The sequence below is a fragment of the Hetaerina americana genome, unplaced genomic scaffold, assembly GCF_022747635.1.
Source record: "Hetaerina americana unplaced genomic scaffold, ioHetAmer1.1.p SCAF_2, whole genome shotgun sequence".
NCBI lineage: Eukaryota > Metazoa > Arthropoda > Insecta > Odonata > Calopterygidae > Hetaerina > Hetaerina americana.
The window spans coordinates 31,464,703-31,490,715 of NW_027286763.1; the positions used below are offsets into that span (position 1 = coordinate 31,464,703).

A 26,013-nucleotide genomic window follows, 5' to 3' on the forward strand; every position below is an offset into this window, starting at 1 on the left:
GGACCAGCTCCCGGGAAAATTTGATGTAAAAAGCAGATTCCACGTAGTCTGCGCGGAAATTTCAATACTAAGTTTTACAAAGCAGATAATACTTCGCACTCTGCCAAAAGAAAGTATTTTTACGAGAAAAAATAAACATTTTAGAGATAGTTGCGGACTTCAATAAACGTGACGTAATGAATCTGTAAGAATATATAAATTTAATGACCAGTGACCTTTTGTCCAGCTATATACGAGGGTAGGCTCAAAAGTAATGCACACATGCTTGTAGAGCGCGAGCAAAAATAAATAGCAAGATCGGGAAAAAAATACATTAAAGCACAGTTCTTAAGTTTCGAAATCATATATTTATTTTTCAACATAGTCACCGTTAAGGCTCACACATTTCTCCCAACGTGTAACAAGTTTTTTCATTCCATCACTGAAAAACTCTACTGACTTTTCTCGAATCCAGGACTTGACAGCTGCCTTCACCTCATCGTCCGAGTTATAATGATTATCCTAGCGGTGTCTCTTTAGTGGAGGAAAAAAATCGGGGGAATTAGGAGGGTGTGGAATCGGTTCAAATTTCAGGTTTCGCAGAGCCTCTTAAGTTGCGCGCGAGGTGTGTGGTCGAGCGTTGTCATTCTGCAAGATTATTGACGCCAGGCTGCCTTTAACACGAAAAAAGTCTTCTGCCTTGGATATTCCAATATGGTTTGAAATACTGTTTTGAGTGATTCGCCGGTCATTTGAATCAAAACTTTGATGAGTTTACGATATTTGTCGTCTGTGGCAGTGATTTGACGTCCCCTGCGTGTTTCATAAACAATTATGGCCTTTCCAGGCTCGCAACCACGAAATTTTACTACCCACTGATTATAATTAGACCTATCAACAACAACGCCACAAAAAACAGCCTTTAAACGACGATGATTATCAGTAGGAGTCACTTTTTCAGCAGCTAAACATTCGATAACAGCACGCTGTTTAACTCGCGTTCACATAGCACTAGAACACGTCTCCATACTTCCGCTTCTCGAAATACACTGGAAGAATGAAACGATCTCAAACCTGAGAAAGCATGTTGAGGGGGGAATGTTACTTCCACATGCCACCAAATGTGCTTCTGAAGTTCATTTTGTCTGTGGTCTATAAGCATGTGTGCATTTGTTTTCAGCCGACCCTCGTAGATTTCGAATCTGTAAGTGTGTATCTACGAGGTGTACAAATTAAGATTGTATTTAAGGAGTACACACTTGTAATAAAAATAAATATTTTTATAATTTGTGAAGCCAACGGCTTAGACTTGAGTAAATTGAATTTTCAGTCAAGAGACAGGTAACCGGATTCCCATTCTAATATGATTAATTCCTTTCTCATCTACCATATTATCGAAATTTGTTTGAATTTGATTGAGTTAACGCTTTACCTAAAAAAAGAAATTTATAAATCAGTTTATTTCACAGACAAGAATGGAAACGATTACTCTACATTCTTGTTTTTAATCCCACCATATCTCCACGCTTGCTCGATTGACCATCCGACTAGAATATTACTCGTTGAGTCCATTAGCTGCAAATGGAACCGTATGCAGCATTAGTAACTTTTGGTTTTAAATTTAATTATTGAATTATTCTTGAATGTAACCAGGTAGGAGGGAGTAGAAAGCGAGCGAAATGAAATCGGTTCACAAAAAAGGGCCTCACTCACTAACACAAAAAAATATTCGTGCTTCTACTTTTAGCGAGCACAGTGATTTGAGAGAGACATGGCATGAGATGGATGGATGGAGGCATTTGAGATGCATGGCTTAGATTAACGTCTAGAATTAGGAGCCACTGCAGGCTTTGAAACTGCCATGCATTTAAATTCAACAAAAAAACTGTCGGTGCTAAAATTATTTAGGGGAAGGCAAGACATTTAGAGTGTCGCAAAAGACCTGCCCATATTTTATACGATAGAACTAGGTATTTAAAAACAAGTACTGGTTTATAACAGTATGAGCCTGAAAACCTTATCCCTGAAGTTATATCATTTTAAAGTAAAATAAAATGATAAAAATATCAAAGCATATAAAGTGTCGCTAGTAAAAACATTAAGAGGAAATTTTACAAATTTTCATGCTCCCCTGAAAAAAATTACAATTTAATAATTACATAATTAAAGAGACAAGATTTTTTCACACAAATTAGAGAAAAAATTAAATAAGTGAGTCATAATGTAGGAATAATGGAAGCATTATTCTAATAACCGAAGCATATTATCAATCCTCGCTCTCCTTGTAGTCTATATTAAGTATAATAAAATAGCAATACCATTATTTTAGCAACATGGGTATCTAACCACCAAAAATACACATTATCGATGATTTCCATATTAATAAGTGCTTCAAGAGAAGAACAAAAACATAATACGTCTTCGATGTTCTTCATTTCTCTTCTTCACACATCTGTCAGTATTTAAGATTTAATCATTTTTTTATCAAATAAGAACTTTCTGTGTCTGAGGAAATTGTAAGAAAATTTGATCATTTTATACAATTAAAAAAATCTCCATTTATTTACGTGTTCCGATTCGAAACATGAATGCATTACTTCCAACAATTTTACTCACACCTTCGTAATCTTGAATTACCTCCAGCTTATACTCGGCTTTCAATGTTTTCACTTTATTTTGAAACTTTTAAAGATACATAAATCAATTTAAAATAGAAGTACATATATCTTAAATTTAGACCACACTACACACGTGTCGTAATTTTGAGTGATTAAAAACGCTCCTTCTAGAAAAACAAAAACAGAAGGTTTTACGAAGTTCAGTTGCGAAGCTGGTAGAATATTTTTCCGGCAATTTTTTAAATATTTACTAATATATTAAAACAATTTATGAGCTAAACAAATTTCACTAAACAATATAGGTAATATAATCATTAAAATCGTGTATTAATGAAAAATCGCTAAACAACGGATCTTCATATTCGAGCAGTGGTAAGGTAATAGATTTCAAGTTCAGGAAGGGAAATTTGAGGTTTGTACTGAATTGATTTACAAAAACAAACTCATAGCATAAAAAGTCATCCTAATTTTAAGACTAATTTTAATTCGGGGCGCGCAAAGTCGAAACATACTTTTATAAATTCTTTATACAACCACGTCAATTAAATATCTATATTCTCCTTAAAACCACAACTCTCTTTTTTTCCGCCATGTGCTTTCCTTAATTTCTATCCTCTCTCTTACAAAAATGTATCTAATATTTTACCGTCCTTTTCTCCTCCTTCCAGTGCCTAAAGCCTTGCTTTGGACAGTTTTCCATGAGACTAACTCTTGTCTGATGAAACCGCGGACGATAAGGCGTAGTAGACATTTTGAAATCCATATAAATAATTACTGTGATAAAAAATCAGTTAATAACTGTCAGTATTTGAATTTTTATAAACATTAACCTAAAAATCACGTTCCTGAACGCTGAGCTTGGAAGAATGTCAATCATGGTTTAGTGATAATGGCAGTAAACTGACAAGTATGAAATATGCATGCATAACATCATCGGAGAAAATGTGTACCTTCAGCAGAAAAATAAATTTTTAGAGGAACTAGATCGTGAGGAGAAAATGAAATGACTGTCGTGCTAAAGTTATTAAAACAGAGTCACGTTTGATTTTTCGTGAGCGTCTACGAGTCATTGTCTACGTACACCCATTTGTCTGAAAATTTTAAATGACGCTGAATATAATGGCTGCACTCATTGTGCAAACTTAGGTATAAAACATTGCTGCTTCTTTCCAATCCAGGGCCACGTTAACCAACATGATATTATTTGATGCGCAGAAAACTATCTATCTTAATGATAAAAGGGCCTCGAGAATGATTTTTTAAGGAAATAATGTTGAAATATTCTGTTTCCGTCGCGGAAGTATAGTCTTGAGGCAAGATGATAGGGGGAAATTTATTAATTTATTTAACGTCTTCATTGGGGCGAGAGTCTTAGAGTCCCTTCTTCCACTGGAGAGTTTTGAAATGTGGGTGTGGACAAGGATGGATAATGTGAAATTGACAAAGAGGGAAACAAACGAGGAAGTGCCAATATTGGTGGGGGAGGAGAGAAGACTGCTGGTAGAAATCTGAAGGAATACGGATACAAATAATTATGATCGGCAATAGGATGTTGAAAAATACATGTATGATCGAGAGAAGGGCGTTAGGCAAGCGAGGACGGGGTAGGAATAGCATAGGCATGTTGCACACGGTGAAGGCAGGAAGTATTACGAATTCAATGGCGGGCTTATCGTAAAGTCAGATGTCTGATTGTGTTTTGATAGGAGAGGCGTATAAATGTATCGTCATACCGTTGTTATGTGTTCCCATATAAAACTTACCTTAACTGGTTGAATTACAATCATAATCATATTTAAACAAGCTCGAATCTGTACTAATTTATGTAAGTAATGCATTAGAAAATAATGAATGATCAAACGGCCTATCAGGGTCTAATGATCGCAGAAATGAAAACCTTAATCTTGGGAAACCGGAATTGGTCGATATTAAAATGCACCTACAAAGCACTCTTCAAGCCATCAGGACGCATTATTATATAGGACGAAGATATATTTGTGGCGGTGGTGTATCCACACCAGGCATACTCAGCACACGAACAGACAAATAGGTGTATCTCTATGCAAGAGATACACCTAAAGAAAAGAATTCCGGCTTGAAAATGAACTGGTAATCACTAATCGGACTAATGAGGAATGCACATGGCACCGCCACCATTTCTAGTTAAGTCATGCAACAACAGTGATAAGCTTAGTGCTGTATACAGCCTCTACTACTTTCAGCATATGCACGCATACATAAATAGACACACATGCATACGCATTGATTAAAATATATACGAGGGGGGACCAAAAGTAACGGGCATTAGGTTGCGGTGGGGAGCGAGAGTGGGGGAAGCCTTTGTTCGGCCGGTCGTACTTCAGGCTCACGCCATCTGCGTCAGTATACGCAGAGCCGTCGCTGTGACTGGATCGGTCCTTGAGAGCTGTTTCAGTGAAACAACTTTTTTCACTTCGGTGAAAAACGTGATGGCGGATTATCAAGAGCAACGCGCTGCAGTGAAATTTTGTTTCCTGCTGGGGAAATCGGCCGCGGAAACTATTGTAATGCTCAAGACTGCTTGTGGGGAAGCTGCCCTAAGCAAAACCAGAGTCTACGAGTGGTTTACACGTTATAAAAATGGTGAAATGTCAATTGAAGACCAACCCCGTTCAGGCCGCTCTTCAACAACAAGAACTGAAGAAAACCTCGACAAAATCAATCATTCGTGAAGACCGTCGCAGAACCATTGATCAACTCTGTGAGATGTCTGGAATGTCATGGAGTTCAATTCAGAGGATTCTATCTGAAGATTTGCATATGAAAAGGATTGCAGCCAAATTTGTCCCTCGCCATCTCACTAACGAGCTAAGGGAGCGTCGAGTTCAGGCAAGTTTTGAGCTTCAAAATCAGCTCGAAGAGGACCCTGATTTTTTTCCAAGGTGATTACTGGTGATGAATCGTGGTGCTACGGATACGATCTTGAAACGAAGCAGCAATCAAGCCAATGGAACACAGCTGGCTCTACTCGTTCAAAAAAAGCTCGCCAAGTGAAATCAAAAATCAAGACAATGCTCATTTGTTTCTTCGATTGCAGAGGTAGTGTGCACTCAAGGTTCGTTCTCCCGGGTCAAACTGTCAACCAGAAGTTTTGCCTGGAGGTTTTGAAGAGATTGAGGGAGAGTATCCGGAAGAAAAGAGCAGATCTTTGGCACTCGGGCGACTGGTTCTTCCATCATGACAACGCGCCGGCTCATACCGCTCTTTCATTGATTCAGTTTTTGGCAAAAAACGGCATGACATCAATTGTCCACCCCCCTACTCAACAGATTTAGCTCCCTTTGACTTATTTTTGTTCCCCAGACTCAAAACGGACATGAAAGTAAAGCGTTTTGACACTCTGGAGGAGGGAAAACAAAAATCGCTAGAAGGCCTAGAGGACATCCCGATAATTGAGTTTCAGAAATGTTTCGAACAATGAAAGCATCGTTTGGAGGAGTGCACAGTGGTCAATGGGGAACTTTGAATGTGAACAAAATTAAATGTACATATATTGAGAACTAAAGAATCTATAACAACATTCCTGTTATTTTTGGGTCACTCCTCGTACACACATAAATACACACGTACATACATATGCATCTCTAGACACATAAACATTGTGGAAAGAAAGATATAGTGCGGTCTCGCAAGATCTATCCTTTCGGTATCCATACTGATTTCTTATCAATAAGTCCTGGCTGCCGATATGTCCCATAATTGATGTGACAATTACGTGTTCTAGAAGCTTACAAGAAAATATTTGCAGAGAAATTGGTCTGTGTAGTACTGGGTTCTTCTCTATCGCAACTCTTAAAAACAGGTGCCATATTAGTTACGTATTTTCTATTCTTTGGGTATCTTGGGTTCCGCCAATGCGGACAAGAATGTCATCGAGCACGGGAGACTTGTTGAGTTTGAGTGTTTCAAACTGATGGAGTTTTCTAAAACACGATGTATTAATTTTGCTCAAACAGAATCTTACCAGCACAGATTGCATTGTTTCATAAAACAAGTGTGATAAGATTTAGATTGGCGATCACAATATTAGGTAAAACTTTTACTTGATAATTTAACATTTATGAAATCATGCTTATGCGTGAGGGTCTACGAGTTCTCGTATAATTTGATATTAGCTAGACTAACTCAACTTAACACACAGAGTTGAGATATATTATATTAACACTGCCATAAATGGAGTATCACATGCTATTTTTATAAATTTTTGAGTTTAAATAGTTGTATAGATTGTAAATCTCCAAAGAACCGTTGTCCAATGAAATTAGAATAATACTAATAGGAAAGGAAACAATGCAAACGAGGATAAACAACCTAAAGGGTATAAAAAAAGACGTAAAACGATGCTGACATGGGTAAAGAGGACATAAAATGGCAAACTATTAAAACTGTACTAATTGAAGCCGCAAAATTAGCTGCCATGAAAAGGAAAGACTCCGGGAGAAGGCCCAGGATTACGACGCATTGTTTAACCAGTGACGACGATGGAGAAAAGGACTTCACTCGAATCTTCAAGGAAATTAATTTTCTACGATGATACCAAGATATTTCCGCATACACCATCCTCTTTAAAAAACGGAAATATACCGTAACGCTATATTAGTACCCCGCAAAGTAGTAGTAGTTGCAAGGACGGTTAGCGGGGTATTATATAGAGATAAATGTAGAATATAAAAACTTTATTTTCTTATCATAAATAATTATATTTCAAGAGTAAACGATATTATCCTGGATTTGGCAGGTAAAGAAGAATGCGCGAGATTTTGAGCATTTCGTTTCGCCAGCCCACTCAGTTTCCTGGTCCTGATAACTTCAATTGAAAGAAGAATAGAATTACGTAGACGAGTTTTGGCTGGCCAATGGTGGTAAAGTGGGAGAGACGAGGAGTAGGATGAGGGATTGGTTTGCATTGAAAAGGGAAATGTTTACTCACGACGTTCGATTACTCGCTGGAAAATCCGTCGAAGATTAGCACCTGCACTCAGCTTTTGATGGCACTTTCACCGTTTCCAAGTGTTACGAGATAATGGGTGGTCACCGGTGTGAAGGATGGTGTATTGGAAGGGTAGGCTGTGAGGAACAAAAGGCATTTAAGGAAGGGACAAAGGGAAAGGAGAGAGAAAATAAGAGGGAGTTGCATCGCCGTTGCGATGGCAAGGCCAACTGCGACAGTTAAAGAATGATTACGGGATGACTACACGGGGACGTAGCTCCGCCCCCTTCCCTATGTCCTACACACTTTCACCTTCCTTCCTCGCGATCTATAGTGCAATCACATTCCGTAATCATCCTTGGTCCGGCGGAGCTGGCCTTACGATAACGTGCCCGTTCTCATTCTCGGCATTTTGATAGCAAAACATTGCTCATTTTTCTTTTTACTACATGCTGTATGCATTAAGTTTACATTTTGTATGCACTATGCATTTGAGTTATTACCGTTTATTAATTCAGTCGACATAATAATTTTCTCCATTTCACTGCACCACCCCTCTGCACCAACAAAATATTTATTTTCACTGAGAAAAATGGTTAGGGAAACAATGCAAACCAATCCCTCAATTAGGGTGATTGGAAAATTCCGTAAATCACTTTGTTTGTAGCCGGGTTATATAATCCCCAATTTATCAAAAAACGTATCAATATAGGTATAGAAGCAGTAGTAAGCACAGAAAAATTCAGAGTGAAGTGATCCTCACATAAAATATCAGTTTAATTGTAATGCACGCTTTGACTGACCCTTTGCCGCATTCGCTCGGTTAAACATGGCTATTGAGTTACAAAGAAACTCCATCAACCGATGATTACAAGTCTAACTAACTGCGGTTCAATTTTCAGCCTCAAATTTTGTTCAACTAGTGCAATAGAAATGCTTTGAATATAAGATAGATATTTATGAGGTGCAACCTTACAGAATATTACTGGCAGATTAAATGCATCTGTGAAAATCTGAATCAACATTAATCCGTGCCCTACTGAAGCCACAAAATAATCCGTCGGCAAAAGGAATGAGGCCAGGAAAAATCCCAGCTCATGGGGAATATCAATAGTAACACATTATTATAGAAAACTCCTGTACATAAAATCAGCGCCACGATAAATTAATATTTTTCAGCGATTACTCGTAATCTTGGTGAGTTATCACTTTCTTCTCGCAACACCATTTCTTTCCTCTGAGAATCATAGAATTTTTCCATAACTTTCTTGATGTGACGACAGTATTTTAAGGAGGCATTTACACGGTGGCAGCACACACAAGTATTTAAACGTACTTTCACAGGCATTAATCCATCGGCAAGTAATTAACAGGCATCACGGCACCATCAAGACGAGCATGCCTCATCGGGCAAACTTTGTTATTTTGAGCGTGGAGGAGGCGCGAATCTAGCTCGGAGACAAGTATATCCATCAGTGTAAGTGTGTGGAATCTGTAGAAGCGCAAGAAAGCAGCCTCGTAAGATAAATCGACGGGAAAAATATAAGTTTTTTTTTAAAGATAACTCACCCTTATTTAAGTAAGTAAACGCATCAGTGGGAGAGAATTAAAAAGCGGGTGGGAGATGGATTGGGTTCGGCTTTTGAAAATAGGACATGTTTTGCATCTAGGTTTATTGCAAGGCATGGGAGTGATTTTGGGACAGGGTGGGGATTTAAGGAGTGGATTGGTTGATTTGAGGAGTTCTGATGAGTTGTCGGGGTCTTTGAAATCAACGGAGGGGTATCTGGAATAAAGGTTGGTGGTGGAATTATGGTTTTTGAGGATAGGGTAGAGGTTTTTAGGATTGATCTCAGAGACTTTTGGCCAGGGAAGTATGTGGTACAAATGTAAGGAGGGTGCGTTTCTGCGGTGGATGAAGGTTTTGGAGTGTAAGCATGTCTTCCCATTATTTTGTTTAAGAGGGATTTAGAATGACCTCTATGGAGGAGGGAATGGTGTATATTTGAGAGGAATTTATCAATGGAGTCGGGGTGATCGCAGATTCTGTGCCCTCATATGGAAAAAAGAATAAGGAATGGAGCGTTTGGTGTGATATCGGTGGCAACTGTTATAATGTAAGTATTGTTCTTTGTTGGTTGGTTTTATATGTACAGAAGTGTGGAATGTTTTGTCTCTTAATAATCTAGAAAGTGATTTCGGAAGAGGAAACGGTAGAATTGAAGGAGACTGAGGACGAAGCATTGAGGTCGAAAATGAATGTTTCCAGGGAATCAGTACCATGTGGCCAGAGAAGGAAAATATCATCGATGTGTATGAGCCACAATAGAGGGTTCAGGGGTAGTTTTAAATTGCAAAAAATCCTGATAAACTCTTATTAATTACACTCCCAAATCTTCCTCCACCGCAAAAAGCCACCCTCTTAATTTGTACCACATACTTCCCTGGCCGAGAGTCTCAGAGATCAATCCTAGAAGAACCTCTACCCTATCCTCAGAAACCACAATTCATCAACTGAAGTGGAAGCTCTGACCCTCATCCTACGTTAATGCACCCCACCCCTCAACATCCTTGCAAACAATTACCACTCCTCTTGCAATCCGTCTTCCGCATCCGTTTCTCCCTCCTCACCCTAACTTGCCTCCCTCCACAATGTTTCATTTAATGACCGTTTCACCGTATCAATTATCGCCTCCCTCCCCACATATGACAAACCATTAATCCTCAAAACCCTCAAGGTGATACACATTTGGCCCCTGTGAGCATGCTCAGATTCAGACTTCAACCTTGAACCCTAAGGACGCCCCCTCTCACTTCCCGTCGATCCCCATTCCTGCCGCTCGCCTCCCAAACCCTCCCCTTCTCCATTCCTGCTACTCCGGCTCTCCCCTCCAGACCATCTCCCGAGTCTCAGTTTTCTTCCTTCTAATGAAAAAGGTGACTTTGTCACCGAAATATTAAAAAAAACTGTCTTCAGTGGCATTTTGGGTTTTTCTAGTGTTTGATACCACCGTTACGCCTGGGACTATACTTAAATTCACGCTTGTGAACTTTTTTCTTTAAACATAAATGACTATCGTTGGAAATTTATAGAATGAGTGCATAGTGACAATATATTTGTATACTAGCGTTAATTATATAGCCAATTTTTCAGCTTCTTTTTCCAAAATTTCACCATGCCACGAATCCCTTGTTTAATATAAAACAAAGGTATAAGCAAATATTAAGGATCCGTGCATGAATTTGTAGTTCAAGATGGGCTAGATTCAAAATCCGATTGTAATGTGTTCAGGAATTCATCTTAATCAAGAGGGATTTTATCCAAAATGACAGCGAAGTCGGTCGTGAATTTCAAAATATATTCACAGAAACTTTCTGTCACATCTTAAAACCCTTATAATAATGATTGAATGTATACTAAATTGCAAACATAAAGGCGAAATCAGGAAGATACTTACTTATATATTTTCATTTTCTTAAATTCAGATGTCTTACTCATTTATGGACGATCCTTACCAGAAGTGAATCATGCAATGTGTAACGAGTCGTTCTTCTCGAACCTTGGTATGAGTAAACGAGAAAATATAAAATGAAACATTTGCAAACAATAGCTAGGAAGAATAATCGAGATATTATAATTATGACAATAATAGAAGAAAACATTGAAATAAAGTAGGCAGTTCCGTGATACTACGGCAATTGCCGCTTGGGTTGCACTGGTTAGCAAGTTTGATCCCACCACCTTCCTTGTTACGAAGGTTTGAAGAAGAAAAGATGAAAGTTTCCAGTAGACGTATTTAAAGTAAAGGCATTGGAAAAGCAAAACATAATCATGGCGTTTAGAAAATCCCAGATGAGATGCCCATGCTGAGGAATAATCTGCTCGTATACTAGTATGCTATATCATTCACAGTTCAAAACGAACAAGTTAACATTTGGATAGCTGGTCAAATTTTAAGATATAATTCTTTTAAGGACCACCCTTTCATTATCAGACCTTTCCATTACTTTATCAAATGCACTTATGACTTATCTGGTCTTTGGCAACTTTCGGATAAATCGCTCTCGTGTTCTAGTAAACCGGCTTCTAGAGATTTTAATTCTCGATTCGTTCCTTCTGCTGGTTTATCCTTGATCGCCTTTATTGACATATTCCATTAGCATCTCTGATACCATTTCAGTTATTTTTCATTTCACAGAGTGATTATTTACGTGATCGTATGCCCTTCCGGCGTTTGTCCTTTTTATGCTTTCTTTGATTTCTTTCTCGGCGATATTGATATGTCTCTTTCTTGGATTTGTCTCGACCTTAGAAGTTGGTTTTTTCATTTATCATAAAGCGATTCTTAGCCTTCTCGTTTTAGGCTCATGTATCTCCTTAATTTTTCGTAGGCCTTATCTATGGCAGCCGAGTACAACTTGTCGGAATGTTTTTCTACTGCTTCTGTAATTGGCTTTTCATGTAATTCAATAACCTTCAGCGGCGGTTTTGTTACCTTTCTCCGGTTTTTCATCGATAGCCATTCTAAATCTTTATCAGTAATCTTGTCTCAGAGTTTTCGAGTCTAAAATTTACGCTTCGCCCTATTCATTTTCTCAAAGGCTGTTCTCCATGACCAATTTCTCACGGCCACCATTTTAATCTACAGGAAGATATCGCTCGCTCCCAATGGGTCTTCTGAGTCTTACTCATCCTATTTCCTCCTGATAGATGTCAGTGAAGGACGTAGTCGATTTGAGATCTGGTAGACCACAGAATAAACCATGATCTTCTTCCCCGATGTTACTAAAAAGCCTTTGCTTATCATTTTCCAATTCTGATGGATTTTCGAACGCATTTCATCGGCATGAGAACTTAAATATCGAAATCTCAAAAAAAATTTCATTTGAAAATGAGCAAGGATATATGTCACCGATTTGCTGCCTGTACTAAAAATATTTCTTGGATATAAATGGATTATAGACATTAATTTATTTCAACAAAGAACAATATTGCGACCTTCCAAACGATTACCTTTCAAGAAATTCACGTTCGATAGATTCAGTGTTCTCGTGGTTTCTGATGAACTTGACATTTCTAAAAATGATGTGCATCGACTTGTGATCAAAAACATGGGTATGAGAAAGACGTGTGCGAAGTTGGTTCCGCGAGTGTTCGCTGAAGAACAAAAGGAAACTCGAATGTAGACCTGCCAAGAGCTTCTCGAGCATATGAGTTAGGATACAAATATTTTTAGCCCCACAAGACTCCTTCCTCTTCCCTCGTCTCAAATCCGTGCTGAAAGGACGTCACTACGGCCCGGTAGAAGCGTTACAATAGGCCGTGACGGGGGAGCTTAGCGGTATTACGGACGCCGCCTTCCTAGAGACACAAAAAGCTTTTCAAACCCGTCACAGTGGTGTATGGACGCAAAAGGGTGCTCCTTCGAAGGCTTTTGAGTACATGTATCATTTCTGGCAATTGATATTTTTTAATCCACTCAATCCTACTACTATGTGGACAGAACTTGTATATGCTAACAGGCATACGACAGGAATTTCTGTTTAATTAACTCTGTTTAAAAGTAAATTTTGGTTTTTCAATGCAGTTATTTGGGCGCTTGGGTTTGATTTTGTTACGAATGCGTATCGTACGAGGGGCGACCGAGTAATTGAACTTCGGTGATGATGTATGGATATTTATACTAATTTTTCTCAATGGTCTAATCAAATATATATAGTTTTGAGCTGTAATAATTTCTTCGATATCACCAGTAAACTCAGATATCCCATACTTTTCTAAATTGGTTAACCTTACCTGTACTAGACTAAGGGGCTCTCAATTTAATTCCCCCAACATTCCCCTTACGCTCTCTTCTGCAAGCAATTTTAAATGTATCTGGTTGATTTTCTTTGAACATGTTTCAAATTCTTAATTGAGGTCTTCTCCTATTGGTCTCAAATACTTGCCGCGTATTTCAAATCAATTAAACCGGAGTTGCACCTTTCTCTTACCTTGTCATTGCATTTTTCTGCAATTCGTCTAATGAAACCTAATTTAAGTCTGACCCGCAAATTCTTCCACGGAGTGTTCCGCATAAAATATTTGATATCAGTTTAATACCCAAGTATTTGTTCTGTTTAGAGTTTCTTGATTCGATCATATCTATTTTACAATTAACTTAGCATAGAAATCACCTTACAGCAAAATTTCAAAGTGTTGCCCATCGCGTAATGCATTTTTCCTGGGTACTTATTAGAAAGCTACGGCCAAGAAATTTATTTCCTACTCTACCTTAAATGGATCATATTACATTAGCTCTAAAGAATCAAATTTTACATATTAATTCGAGCATTATGCTCTGTTTAATATTCAAAATACTTATATATTCTATTCTTTCAGGTTTCACTTCGTGGAAGTATTTAATATCCATACTAAAAAGAAAGACTTGTACTTTTCCACAGATTTTATTATATGGTACAACGCGTTTCACCGAATTGCCTCATCATCAGGTACAAATTTACTGCAAATTTGTACCTGATGATGCCGCAAGTCGTTGAAACGCGTTGTACCATATAATAAAATATGTGGAAAAGTTCAAGTTTTTCTTTTTAGCATGGATCAAAATACTTCATCTAAATAATTTCTAGCATTAAATTGACGTAAATTATTCATTTACCACGTTTAATGAAAAATATGTTTCAGTTAAAATTGTAGCTACTTAAATTGAGGATGGTGTTAGCCTTGAAGGACAAAAAATTAAATACGATTTGGCCCAAGGACGCTTGGAATCTCAAATGTAACCATACAAAATCTCCTTTGGAGAAAATAGTGCCCGGAGGGATATTCCGCCTTTTCATACACTAAACGAACTTATTTCGAGGCTTATTAATACGTTGTGCATATGTGACTCCCATTATTACATAGATACCATTTATGAGTGAAGTTAAAAGACGAAATATTCAGTCATATGGAACAAATCAGCTGAAACTGTACAGTAGCACAGCATTATTCTAAGAATTTTTCGTAAGAAAAAAACTGAAGCGAAGAAATAGCCACTCATCACTTTAACTTTCTACTTTATGATTTCTACCTGATCCTTCTAGCTTTTGGATCTAGAGGAATCGAGAAAACCAGTCAAGCGTGAAGCAGCAAAAAATCACTCCATAAAAACAAGAGATGTGCACAAGATACATCAGAAGAAATAGGAAGATAACAGAAACAGAGATTTAAGTATTAAATAAAGGACTGCAACAGCTATCTGGAGGCCGATGTCAGCAGGGACCCCAATTTAATTCCAAGGACTGTTCATCTAAAAATAAATAAGATAAAGAAAAAAAGATCAATCGCTTGTAGTTAAATTGAAAGAATCTGAATCAATGATTGATTAAAATGAAAATTGAAAAAGGAAATGGTAGTAACCCTGGAGTTATCGTAGACTAATGGTTGCGACGGTAAGAAATGATGACTGGAGTTTCAGAAGCCTAGAACAAAATCAAGTACGGAAGAATACCTACGATTAGGACACCGTAGATAAGAAACAAAATGCTGTACCTAATAGAAGAGAAAAGAAAGTAAGAAACCTCAAAGACTGAAAAGGAAAAATATGTTACCAAACGGTACGAAATGAAATTAGCCTAAAAGCGAGAAAAGCCAGAGAAGAATAGGTCAACACCTTGTGCGAAGAACTGCAGCATATCCTTGTCCAGGGTAAAGTTAAGGAACCTTAACAAAACTCGATACACTATTGCAACGAAGGAAGAGCAAACGTTCATGTATTGCGGACATTAATAGTGAAATCGCTACATGACACTGGATGATGACGAGGAAGCGATTTATTTATTATTTTATGTTGACGGAAAAGAAATCCACGCTCAAATAATGTAAGAAGAGGAAATTATCAACATTGATGAGAAAGGAGAATGTCTTCGAGTCAAAATATAACACTGCACAATGGGACTTCGGGGTAAACGACACAACGCGCCCAGACGATTTACACTCGGATTTCATTAATTCTACCTCCGGTTGCTGAAGTGAAAGGACGTGCCTCAGCGTGCCCCTCTAAAACCGGTTCTACCCACCTGCTCCCTGTCCTTCCCATGACCCAGCAGAGCAGTTCCTCTGACTGCTACCTATTGTGTATTGATCTCTACATCTACATAATACCCCGCAAGCCTACGGAAGGGCGTGTGGAGGGGGCGGGGGGTTAGGTCACCCCAAGTAAAATAGAAATAAGTATTATCAGTAAAGTATTATAGGTATTATGCATTTTATTTACGCTCAATTATGAACAATTACAGTGTTTTGTGCTTAATAGTCTCCGCGTTCGCGGGAATCAGAACTGTTTGAGGGTACAGATATTTTACTTTGTGCGTTACCTAGTTACTTAGTGCGATCTATCTTGTTATCTTGCATTTCGGTGTTATTAAAATTGTTAGCGAGCCAAAAAAGTAAAACCTTTGTGTTTTCATCGGTTTACCTTGAATAGGTCTTTGGTATATCTATTCATCTGAATCAGTAGGAACGTAGCCGGTGACAAATTCTTTATTTCCGGAATTTAGTTTAAGAATTGCAGATCAGCCTTTATTTATAGGAAAATAACGTGAATGAGGATAATTTTGCGTAGGTCTCCTTTGCTATACTTGGAGTGCAGGCGATTGCACGGCTACAAGAACCCGTGACGAGAGGTTGCAGAGGATGGTGCAGGAATTCCGACGCAATGAAGAGGGCAGAGTGGTTTCTGCTATGAGCAATACATGTATGACTCAATGTGGGAAGTCAAAAGACCACATCACCAATACTGCGCGGGTTCGCCCAACTGCTAGCAACGGCTAGGTGATTTCAGACCTGCCTGGGGCTCTGTCCCCCAATGAAGGATGGTCGCCTGTCCGTAGATCGGATAACTGTTGTAGTTTCATGGAATAAAGCTACCATTTGGTGCATCCGGTCCTCCGTTCTGTTTTTGCGTCAACGCATGTCCAGTTTTCAAGCTTGCGACAGCACAGGACGAAAACAGAAGACGGCGCTGACTCGTACACTGCGTGTTTTGATGGGAGATGAGCAAAATAATAGAGAGCGGGTGTCGGTTTACGCTGCAACTGCGGGTGAATTGGGAGGTGGCGAGAAGCGGAAATGCGACAGCGGTCTGCTCACTGATTGGCTGCGCTGTCTGCGGCACTTCAGAAACGGATGTCTGGAAGTACAGCTTAAAGGAAGGCCAGACTGCGGATGGGATTGAAATGTGCGTAAACAGATCCTATCCGTCTCCAACAGGTACCAGGGACTGCCGCGTGATAGCGCCACGCTATCTGCAGCCCCTACCCCGAGGCTGATGAATAATAAAACCTGACAGCGTAATGGAAGGGAGGGAATAGTAAGTACCATATTTCCCATCTTCAAAGATGCACTGGCGTAAAAGACGCGCCCTGATTAATAAGTTCAAAATTTAAGAAAAAAATACTTGCGTCAGATTGAAAATGTGTAACAATTTTGATTTTTACACTTAATACGAAGAAAATCGAATTTTTACATTAAAAAATCAGTAGCTACTCGTATATCAACGTTTATTCACTGCCAAAATATCTTCCAGCTGCCTTGTTTTCGTGTTCTGAAGCGTAATTCACGAACCGATACTAAGTTCAGCGATATCACCGCCACGGTAATGTTTTTCCCATAGTAATGCGGGAAAAAATAAGTAATATCAAGCATTTTACCGGCGAACCGGCTTGCGCTCATAGGTGATAATTCAAAGCGTGTCCCCTCGACCCATAAAGCGTAGGCTGGTTTTAGATCATGCTTAGAAGTAAAAATGAAATTGTCTCATGCGTCGGAAAATACGGTAGCTAAATAAGAAAACGAGTGTGATAAGTCTTCTTTTAGAGGAATTAGGCTGGTAGCCACTTGAGATACGAAGAGAACAAGCGAGGCTTAAACTTTTAGCAAGGTTCAGAACACACGAGTTTAATTATGGCACAAAGGGAATTTATGATTTATCTTATGATGGCCCCACACTATTGGGGTAGGTCAAACCGCAAAGATAAGATAAGGGAGATAGACTCCAATACAGATAGATACAACTATTCGTTATCTCCTAGAACAATCACGAATCATAATAGTAAGATCAAAGTCATGATAGAAATAGTAGAGGTAATCTAATTACAAGCGAGGACACGATTAAACGCCGCGTAGACATATGGTACATTCGTAGGTACATGTGCATGCGAATGTTATTTGCTAATATGTGTGTTTGCATGAGTGTAAGTTAAAAAGGGTTTTCCATTAATATACACGACTCTTTGGGTGCGAATTGGTATGCATTTGTTAGTTGTGCATGTGGTTTTTATTCTGTTTTACAGGTGGTGCCCTAAATCCCCCCGTCACACGCCCTTGCGACGGAGTACGTATTGTGTAAATGCAGGTGTGGATGATCTAGGTACAACAATTTTGAGGTAGTGCTTAAGTAAACCATTTAGGATTTCCTGTGATTAGCATACTGTATTTTGCAAGGGCTCCCGAAGTCAAACAAAAAAAGATTTACCAAATGAATTAAATGCTTTCATTCCATGAATCTACATCTTGACGTTTTGCTTAGGGGTTGAATCTTTGGAGGTTGAATGTTCATTTAGGGTAAAAACCGCCTTCAACTCCGTTCTCGAAATAAATCACTAATTTCTTTGATTTGCCCAAATTCCACACAACCGTTAGCACTACAAGTGTTTTAAAATCTAACGGTTTCCAGTAAAAAATTGCGATTCCAGTCTCGGATAACTTATTAGCTTAATTGTTGATTTTTGAATAATTGTTGAATTCGAATGCCTTGAAAATCAGAATAGTACAATTTTTCAGCTAAAATAGCTGTCTTCCAGGACTCAATTCGCACAATGAAGGAGTAAAACATACGTAGTCAGTCATAAAGTCGGATCTATCATCAGACAAATATTTTATCAATTAAGCATGAAATTGATATTTCATATGTGCTCTTTTTGCTGGCAAAGATATTCTTTATTCATAATTGAAAATTTGTCGCCAGCCTTTTCCTACAATAAATGTGAAACAACCATTTTTCACCCATTTATCCATCTCAAAAGTTAAGACATTCTTGTAAAAAGTCCTCTGGCTTATCTGGTATTCATCATCACTAGTATTTCAATCCTGGGATTGGTTTAATGCAGCCCTACATTCTACTCTATTTTATGTCAATTCCATAGACCTGATACCTTCTCTGTTTTGCGTCCTTCTTAATTTGTCCTATGTACGAGGACAAACACATACATAAAGGTACATGTGTCGTACATGTCTTTTGGTCTTCTTCGTGGCACTTTCCCTTCTATTATATTCCTAATCAAACCATTGTGCCGCAATGTGTGTGCAATCCTTCTATTTCTTCTTTTCCATAGAGTTTTCCATGTGGTCCTATCCTCTTCTATACACGTATACTTCCTCGTTCCTTACTTTGTCTGTCCATTGAGTCTTCAGCATTCTCCTCCAGCACCATATATCGAAGGCTTCTACGTATTCTTCGATGTTCCAAGTCTCGGAATCATAGAACACCATGCTCTACACGAAAGTATTGACAAATTGCTTCCTCATTTCTAGCCTTAGGTTCTTTGAAAATAGCAATTGCATCTTCTTCATGAATGCGTTCTTAGCTCGGGCTATTCTTCGCTTGATGTCAATCGAACTTCTTCCTTCCCATATTATCATGCTGCCCAGGGAGATGAAGGATTCCACTTGCTCTAGTTTCAACCCTCGAATTGTGATATCTGTATTCAGCTTCTCTCTTCCACACACAAGGATTTTAGTTTTCTTCTTGTTGATGCTCATATTATATTCCCCCAGTACTCTTGATCCATAGCACTTAGAATTGCTGGTATTCTTGATGAAACAAATGTTCAGGAGGGAACTACTCCTATTCTAAATATTCATCATCACGACACTTTTTTTAACATTTAATGCTAATCAACAAGGGCCGCACGAGCATTGTATAACATTGAGGTCATCTGCAAAAGCTAATTTATCCTTAGAACTATGAATAGCTGTGTAAACTACTCCATCGTCGGCAAATAAATGAGTCACACTATTTATTTATTTAGCATTAGTCCGACAACAGCATATTTTGGCCTTTACATCGGACTATTATCAGTGATAACAATGGTCACATTTACAAATAATTTCGTTCACATAAAGGAGGAATAAAAGAGGTCCGGTCCTAAGGTTACTACTTCTGTATTTGCGCAAACCTCTAATTCAGATACCACAAAGGGTAATATTAATTTGTTGCCGTCACACCTAGAATTTTAAAATAACAGAAATTTAATTAGTACATGTTGAAATTCCGAGCCACTATCTACCAATTAATCTTAATTGACAGACTGAGCTTGAAATTCTTATCTAAATTTAATGAAAGACATGAAAGACAAGAAAAAGAGAGAGTTAATTATTTCCTCTGATTGCAAAGTAAAGGCCCATAAAAAGTTATGATTATTTCATTTCATATTTATTCACCAGAAAGGTTGACGCAATTAAATTTCTCTTAAAATATTAATCTGCAGGCGCCAATCAATCTGAGCCTTAAGACACCACGCAGCAACCAGGAATAATGTGACGGGAAAGCAGTCCAAGGAATGGAAAGGGTAGGACAAGAAGTAACTGAGAGTGTTACTAGGAATAAATACACGAAGCATCGGGGATGGTGTCTCGTTGGCTTTCGCCTTAGAACAAAGAGTCATGCCAACGTAGCGTGACGAGTTTATTTTACCGGGAATTAACTCGATCATCCAACGGAAACAGGTGAAGGACACTCCAGTCTTCAAACTTTTCCTAATTCTTAAAAAAAGGATTTTGTCGTCAAGACTCTACTCCAGTATTCCATTGTTAGATGGAGCTTTCGATTTTTTCGTTAGATCCTTGGCAGTCTTTTTTAAATTCTATCTCGAACGATTGGCTAAGGCCTCGAAAAAATAATAGCTTTCATTCCAGTCTAATGACTTAACTGAAAAGGTTAGGAGCCTCATTTCCTAGTTATCTTCCTGGGAGATACTTAACTGTCAAGGGAAAGGGAAAGTCTAAAAGCGAATGCCCAGAACATAAACACTGTAAGTACTTTTTGTCGTCTTCCACGCGAATGAATTCGTGCATTCCAGTAAACGGGCAAAGTGCCCTAAGGAGAACACGCCAGGAGGGAGCTGTTTCATCGAAGGAGATAAAATGATTGCAAAATTTAGAAAAGAGCACATTAAGAAAACTAACTTTAAAGAATAAAAAATTTAAATCTTGTTTAAAAAATGCATATTAATTGTGATTTGTTTTATCGATGCGACAAATACGGAGATATTTGCAAACCTTAATTGAATTTTAGAGTTATCAATTTCTTCCTGGAATTAACGATGCCAAAAGAAACATAATCCTCTTTTTATACCATGAATGAATTCGAAGGACAAGGATTACAATTATCCTCTTCAACAATTTATTTCGCAAACCATTCGGCGTCAATTCCGTAAGTGGAGTTTGCTTGCGAAGTAACTACACCATTGGGAAATGAGGCCAGTGCAAACAAGAAGGGCGGTAATTAAGAATGCATTTTTGAGTATATGATAAATGATAATTGTTAACCGACAGCGCAGAGTTAATGATGGACTAATTCATTGAACGCGTCCACGGAGGTATTCTTTTAGTTATTTAACTATGAAAATTTCCGTATAGTGTACGCTTATCTTTATTAAATTTTCAATTCACTAGCCGAGAGCGTTCGGATCATCCGGTGCCGATTTGAACGCTGCGAAATGTTAAAACAGGAGTTATTCAATGGAAGATTAACGAATGCTATATTATTTTTTAGTAAATAAATTTTAGCTTCTTTTTTGCTTAATGCATTTTTCGATCTCGGAATTTTAACTTGTGATCCTGATTTTTAGATAACTTTCGCATTCCACTAGTTTCAAATCACTCAGCGCCAGAAAATGTCTCTTTGTTTGTTCGCAATTATATCATCCTCTAAAGTTAATGACCCCATAATGTTCATTCGCCTTCATCGCCTTCAATCCAATTCTGAGTCACGAAATGGCCATTATCTTTAGGTACTTTCTTCAATTCTGTCGACAGGAAGTATTGTTCGTATACGATGGTTTCTGGCTCAACTTTGTGGAAGTTCATGTTCATGAAGAGATGAAAACAATATATTGTTCCACTGTTCTTTATTTTGGTACTTAAAGTTTCTACGCTTAGGAGTCATCATCAGCTACAAATTGCTCAAGCTGCGGTCCAACTATACTTATACCATTCTTGTGGGGGAATGGAAGGGTGAGAAAGGGGGGGGGAATGAGAGGAGGGGAAAGAGTTTCAAAGAATTAGTTTCAAATGTATTTTTAAAAATTTTAATGAAACAAATTGATATTTTTAATTTGAAAAATATCCCGCAGTGTTATATAGATTTGCTTACGGAAATTACTTGTCAAGCATCGACCCCTTTAAGTACCTTTAATAGATTGAATTTTTTAGAATAATTTAGATGTCACCAGGCAGATTAGGGTAGTATTTTGGAGGTCGTAGCTTTAGGATGAGAATTTTGTTGTCGAAATAAGAATTAGTAAAGAGAAGGGAGTTCATGAGAGAAAGAGTAAGTAAAGTCATAATATAGAGTTAAATAAACACCTTAATATGGATTGTGGCAGGCATGATTGGGGAGCTTGGTCTATGAGGAAAGAGAATGAGCGTCGATTAGGGACTTGAAGAATGTAAAAAATAATTTAGCTAGCAAGGAACGAAAACGACGGACAGGTTTAACGCACAATTTGGGAAGCGAGAGGGCACAAAAATATATTTGGTCGAAGTTCGTAAAATGCAGAAGAGTGGAAGGGGTATTAAGGGATAGTAGACTACTGTAGACCATGGTAGAAGGGAGAATGCTGGGAGAGCCGAAATGGGAAGAAAGAGAATATATTTTTATGGATGCCATAAACGTAGGTAGATGATAGGAAGAATTAAAGAGGAAATTGTTTTCGTTCAAATTATAGTTTACTATAGTCTGACGGAATAAACTCTAATTTGGGCGTGATATATCATGATTTTTAGAAGCCATATTAAATATAATTTTTATGGGTCACTCATAAAGGCGATAATGTCGTCTGTTGCTTGACTATCGTGGCTTGAAAATTCTAGCTCGTTTCCATAATCACTTGCACGCTCAAAGTAGCCACGAGAATGAATGCTTAAGTTCAAGACTGCAATTGGAATGTTGTTGCGCTCCTCTTAATAAGTGAGGAAACCCGCCAGGAAGAACAAATATTATCGGTATAATGCACACGTTCATTGAAATATCCGTGATAAAATAGTCTAAACTGGAACATTTTAATCACCATCAAGGGAATTCCAGGATTCTGCAAATATGTGATACAAAAGGTTTACTAAGTTCGGTTAAATACCTTTAGGAAATGCGACCAGTATATTACATTAGAGACATAATTTTATACTTTAACTTTCTCGGAGAACATTGGTTTGATTAAGATCTCCCGGGAATTCATTCGATTTTATCAAATGGGATCACTTTGGGAAGTGAAATGTGGCATAAGCAAATTCATATCTCCATGGAATAAATGAATGGTTGTCTCTCTTTATGGCAGGGGGGTCGGAGGACCATGTCGGCTTGCCTAGAGCTCACCAAGGGCGCCAAACCATGCAGGAGAACGCACCGCCATGTCCCCCTGATCGCCTTCCTACTCGCCCTCTTCGGCTCCGTGGTGAGCATATGCCCTCTACCACACGAAGGCATTATTGGGGAGGCGACCGTTGCGGCCCTCCTGGCCCTGCACCGGGGCCCAAACTGCTCCCGTGTGGAACTGCGGGGACTCCAGCAGGCAGCCGCCCTCGGTCTGGCCGTCCGGAGGGTGAACGAGCTTCACGCCGAGGCCAGGGACGGCCTTTCCTTAGGTAAGAGCCGTACACGTCGACACCACAAACTATGCCGGTGATCCACTATTAGGAGTTGATTTTATGCCTTGATCATCCGACCTAATGCCCTCTTGAAAACAGGTCAATCAAAGACGCTCCCAAATTTCGTGACTAAAGGCACTGTTTCTAATACACAGTTACCAGCTGCCTCTGCATGTACACCATGATGGTCCTTATTTTTTAAATTTCTAAAAGTTTAGCTCCCACCCACCTATCTTGTTTTAATCAATAAAAATACGGTAAGTGCGAAAATTTAGCTCAATCGAATAACTGCGAGGCGACCCTGAAGTTTAGAAATTTTCCCTCAGAAGGTCATATTTTCATATACTTTGTTTAGTTATTTTATTTTGTGGAAGATTTTCTTTGTCACTTGTTATTTCTTCAGTTTTTAATAATCAATTAGTAAAGGAAATTAATGCGAAAAGGAGTAAGACATACATTTTTTTCCATAGCATGTGGTGTTCTATTCCTTTAATATAAAAAATCACTAAATATTAGCCGTATGAATTACGTCATGTAGTTTATCATTAAAGATAAATTTATACTATTATTTTTGGGTGCTTCGTTTATTTATTTTGAACCAAGTATGATAATTGATTTTTCAATTATCGTTTCAGAACTGTTTGTGTGGCTGGTATACGGTGACTTTTACGAAGTGTTCTTCCTAGACTTGTGAAATGGTAAAATGGCATCAACTTTTTCAGGTCGTTCGGCTCACAAATTAAGAAAAGATTATTCTGTCACTCTTGCTGGCTACATTTCCAATTGAATCGTTGGAGCCAAACTTCCTTCAAACAAACAAGTTTTAAGCGTCTTTTTCTACAATATAAGAGATATTACAACGAAAAAAAGTGCAGCATTGGTGATTCACGAAGTTTGTGTTTTTTGGCCAAAAGCACGAATTCCTACTAGAAGAACTGACCACTGCATTGACAAGTTAGTTGAATTCTATGATGAATGGAAGCATCTACAGAAAAAATATTCTAGAATTACAGGCAAAAGAAAAAGAAAAGAGATATTTTCATGAAACTCTGGGCGATTTGTTTGACATAGCTATTAAAATGCTTTGGGACACATGACAAATGAAGAGGACAAACATTTCTTAATGCTTCAGCACCAAAAAGGACGATCGGGCTCCATGGTTGGTGTAGATCGAAAACCAAAACACAAGGAAGAAAGAGACACGGCAATAAAAGCTGCCAGGAAAAAAAGAACGTATGAAGAAATGGAACGACATTTTGAGATATCAAAAACTGATGATTCTACACCAGTTTGCAGCAAAAGCAGTGATGGTGATCATGGCAGTGAAAGTTCTTCTGCCATCGATAAGGAAATAAAAGCAACAACTACAGCAGCAACAACAGTTGACACCAGAGATGCATTGCAGCTTTTTACTCCCAGTCTCTCTGAGGTTTTTAATAGGTACAAAATCACTGATAGAAATGGGGTTTACATGATTGCTGTAGATTGATGGCTGCTGCAGAAGCTTTTGGGTGTGATACTAAAAACCTGGCAATAAATCGAACTTCTTTTCAACGCCTTCGAAAGAAATTTAGAAAAGTGAGACACACAGAAATGCAACACAAATTCAAACTAAACGACTGCCAAGAATTAGTGTTGCACTGGGATGAAAAGTTGCCTCCAGAACTCGCAGGTATTGAAGAGATTGATAGACTGGCAATAATAGTAACTTTTGAAGGCAGGAGCAACTGTTTGGAGTCCCCGAAATCCCAAAATATTTAGGAGAAGAGCGAGCCATAGCTGTTTACCAAGCAGTGGAGAAGTGGGGTATAATCGATAAAATTCAGGTACTTTACCGTGATAAAACTGACTGCAAGCAACACGGGTGGAATGCATGGTGCCTGCAAAAATCTAGAAACATTGTTCAATCGTAGTCTGTCCTACCTTCCTTTGCCGTCAACACATTTTTTGAGTTAGCTTTGAGGAGCTGTGTCCACTCAGTGATGGATGCAACTTATGGTCCAGATACGGCGCTTTTCAAAGATTTAGAGAATCCTGGAAATTGTTTTCTGCCCGGTAACGCGGTGAGTCATGCTAGGTGGATGGCCAAGGCAATTTATTTACTCAAGATTTACCTATTTTAAGATCAATTTCAGTTATCTTATGGGGAGAAGAAATCTTTAAAAATATAATGCATTTTTCTTGCTCGAGTTTACGTTTGAGCCTGGTTTCTATCATCAGAAGCAATAAAGCACCTTATCACGATTTCTTATTCATACGTCCATTGTTAACTTATCAAGATATTGATCCAGAAAGGCCGCTGTCAAAATATTTTCAAACCATCTCTGGTACTAAGCTCCCGAAACTGTGGTTTTATCCTTATTTGATGACAATGTTCCAATCACGGTTAAAAAATATAAGACCCAAGTTATGCTAGAAGCAGAAAAGGGTTTAGAAGAAAAATTCAACTAAAGAGGACAATTGTGCACCAAAATGATTTTTCTCTCTTTACAAACGAGTTTTCGTCTTTTGTAACTCTCGTGACAAAAACTTTCTTTACG

General features: G+C 38.3%; 1 protein-coding gene across 1 annotated transcript in view; it reads left to right on the forward strand.

Moving 5' to 3' along the window:
* LOC139687990 (uncharacterized) overlaps positions 1-26,013 on the forward strand; it is a 109,606-nt gene that overhangs the window by 20,450 nt on the left and 63,143 nt on the right. The window contains exon 2 of the mRNA XM_071585380.1: positions 23,164-23,470. Coding sequence (XP_071441481.1) covers positions 23,179-23,470 — 292 coding nt within the window. The 5' untranslated portion in view covers positions 23,164-23,178. The remainder of the gene's footprint in view (positions 1-23,163; positions 23,471-26,013) is intronic.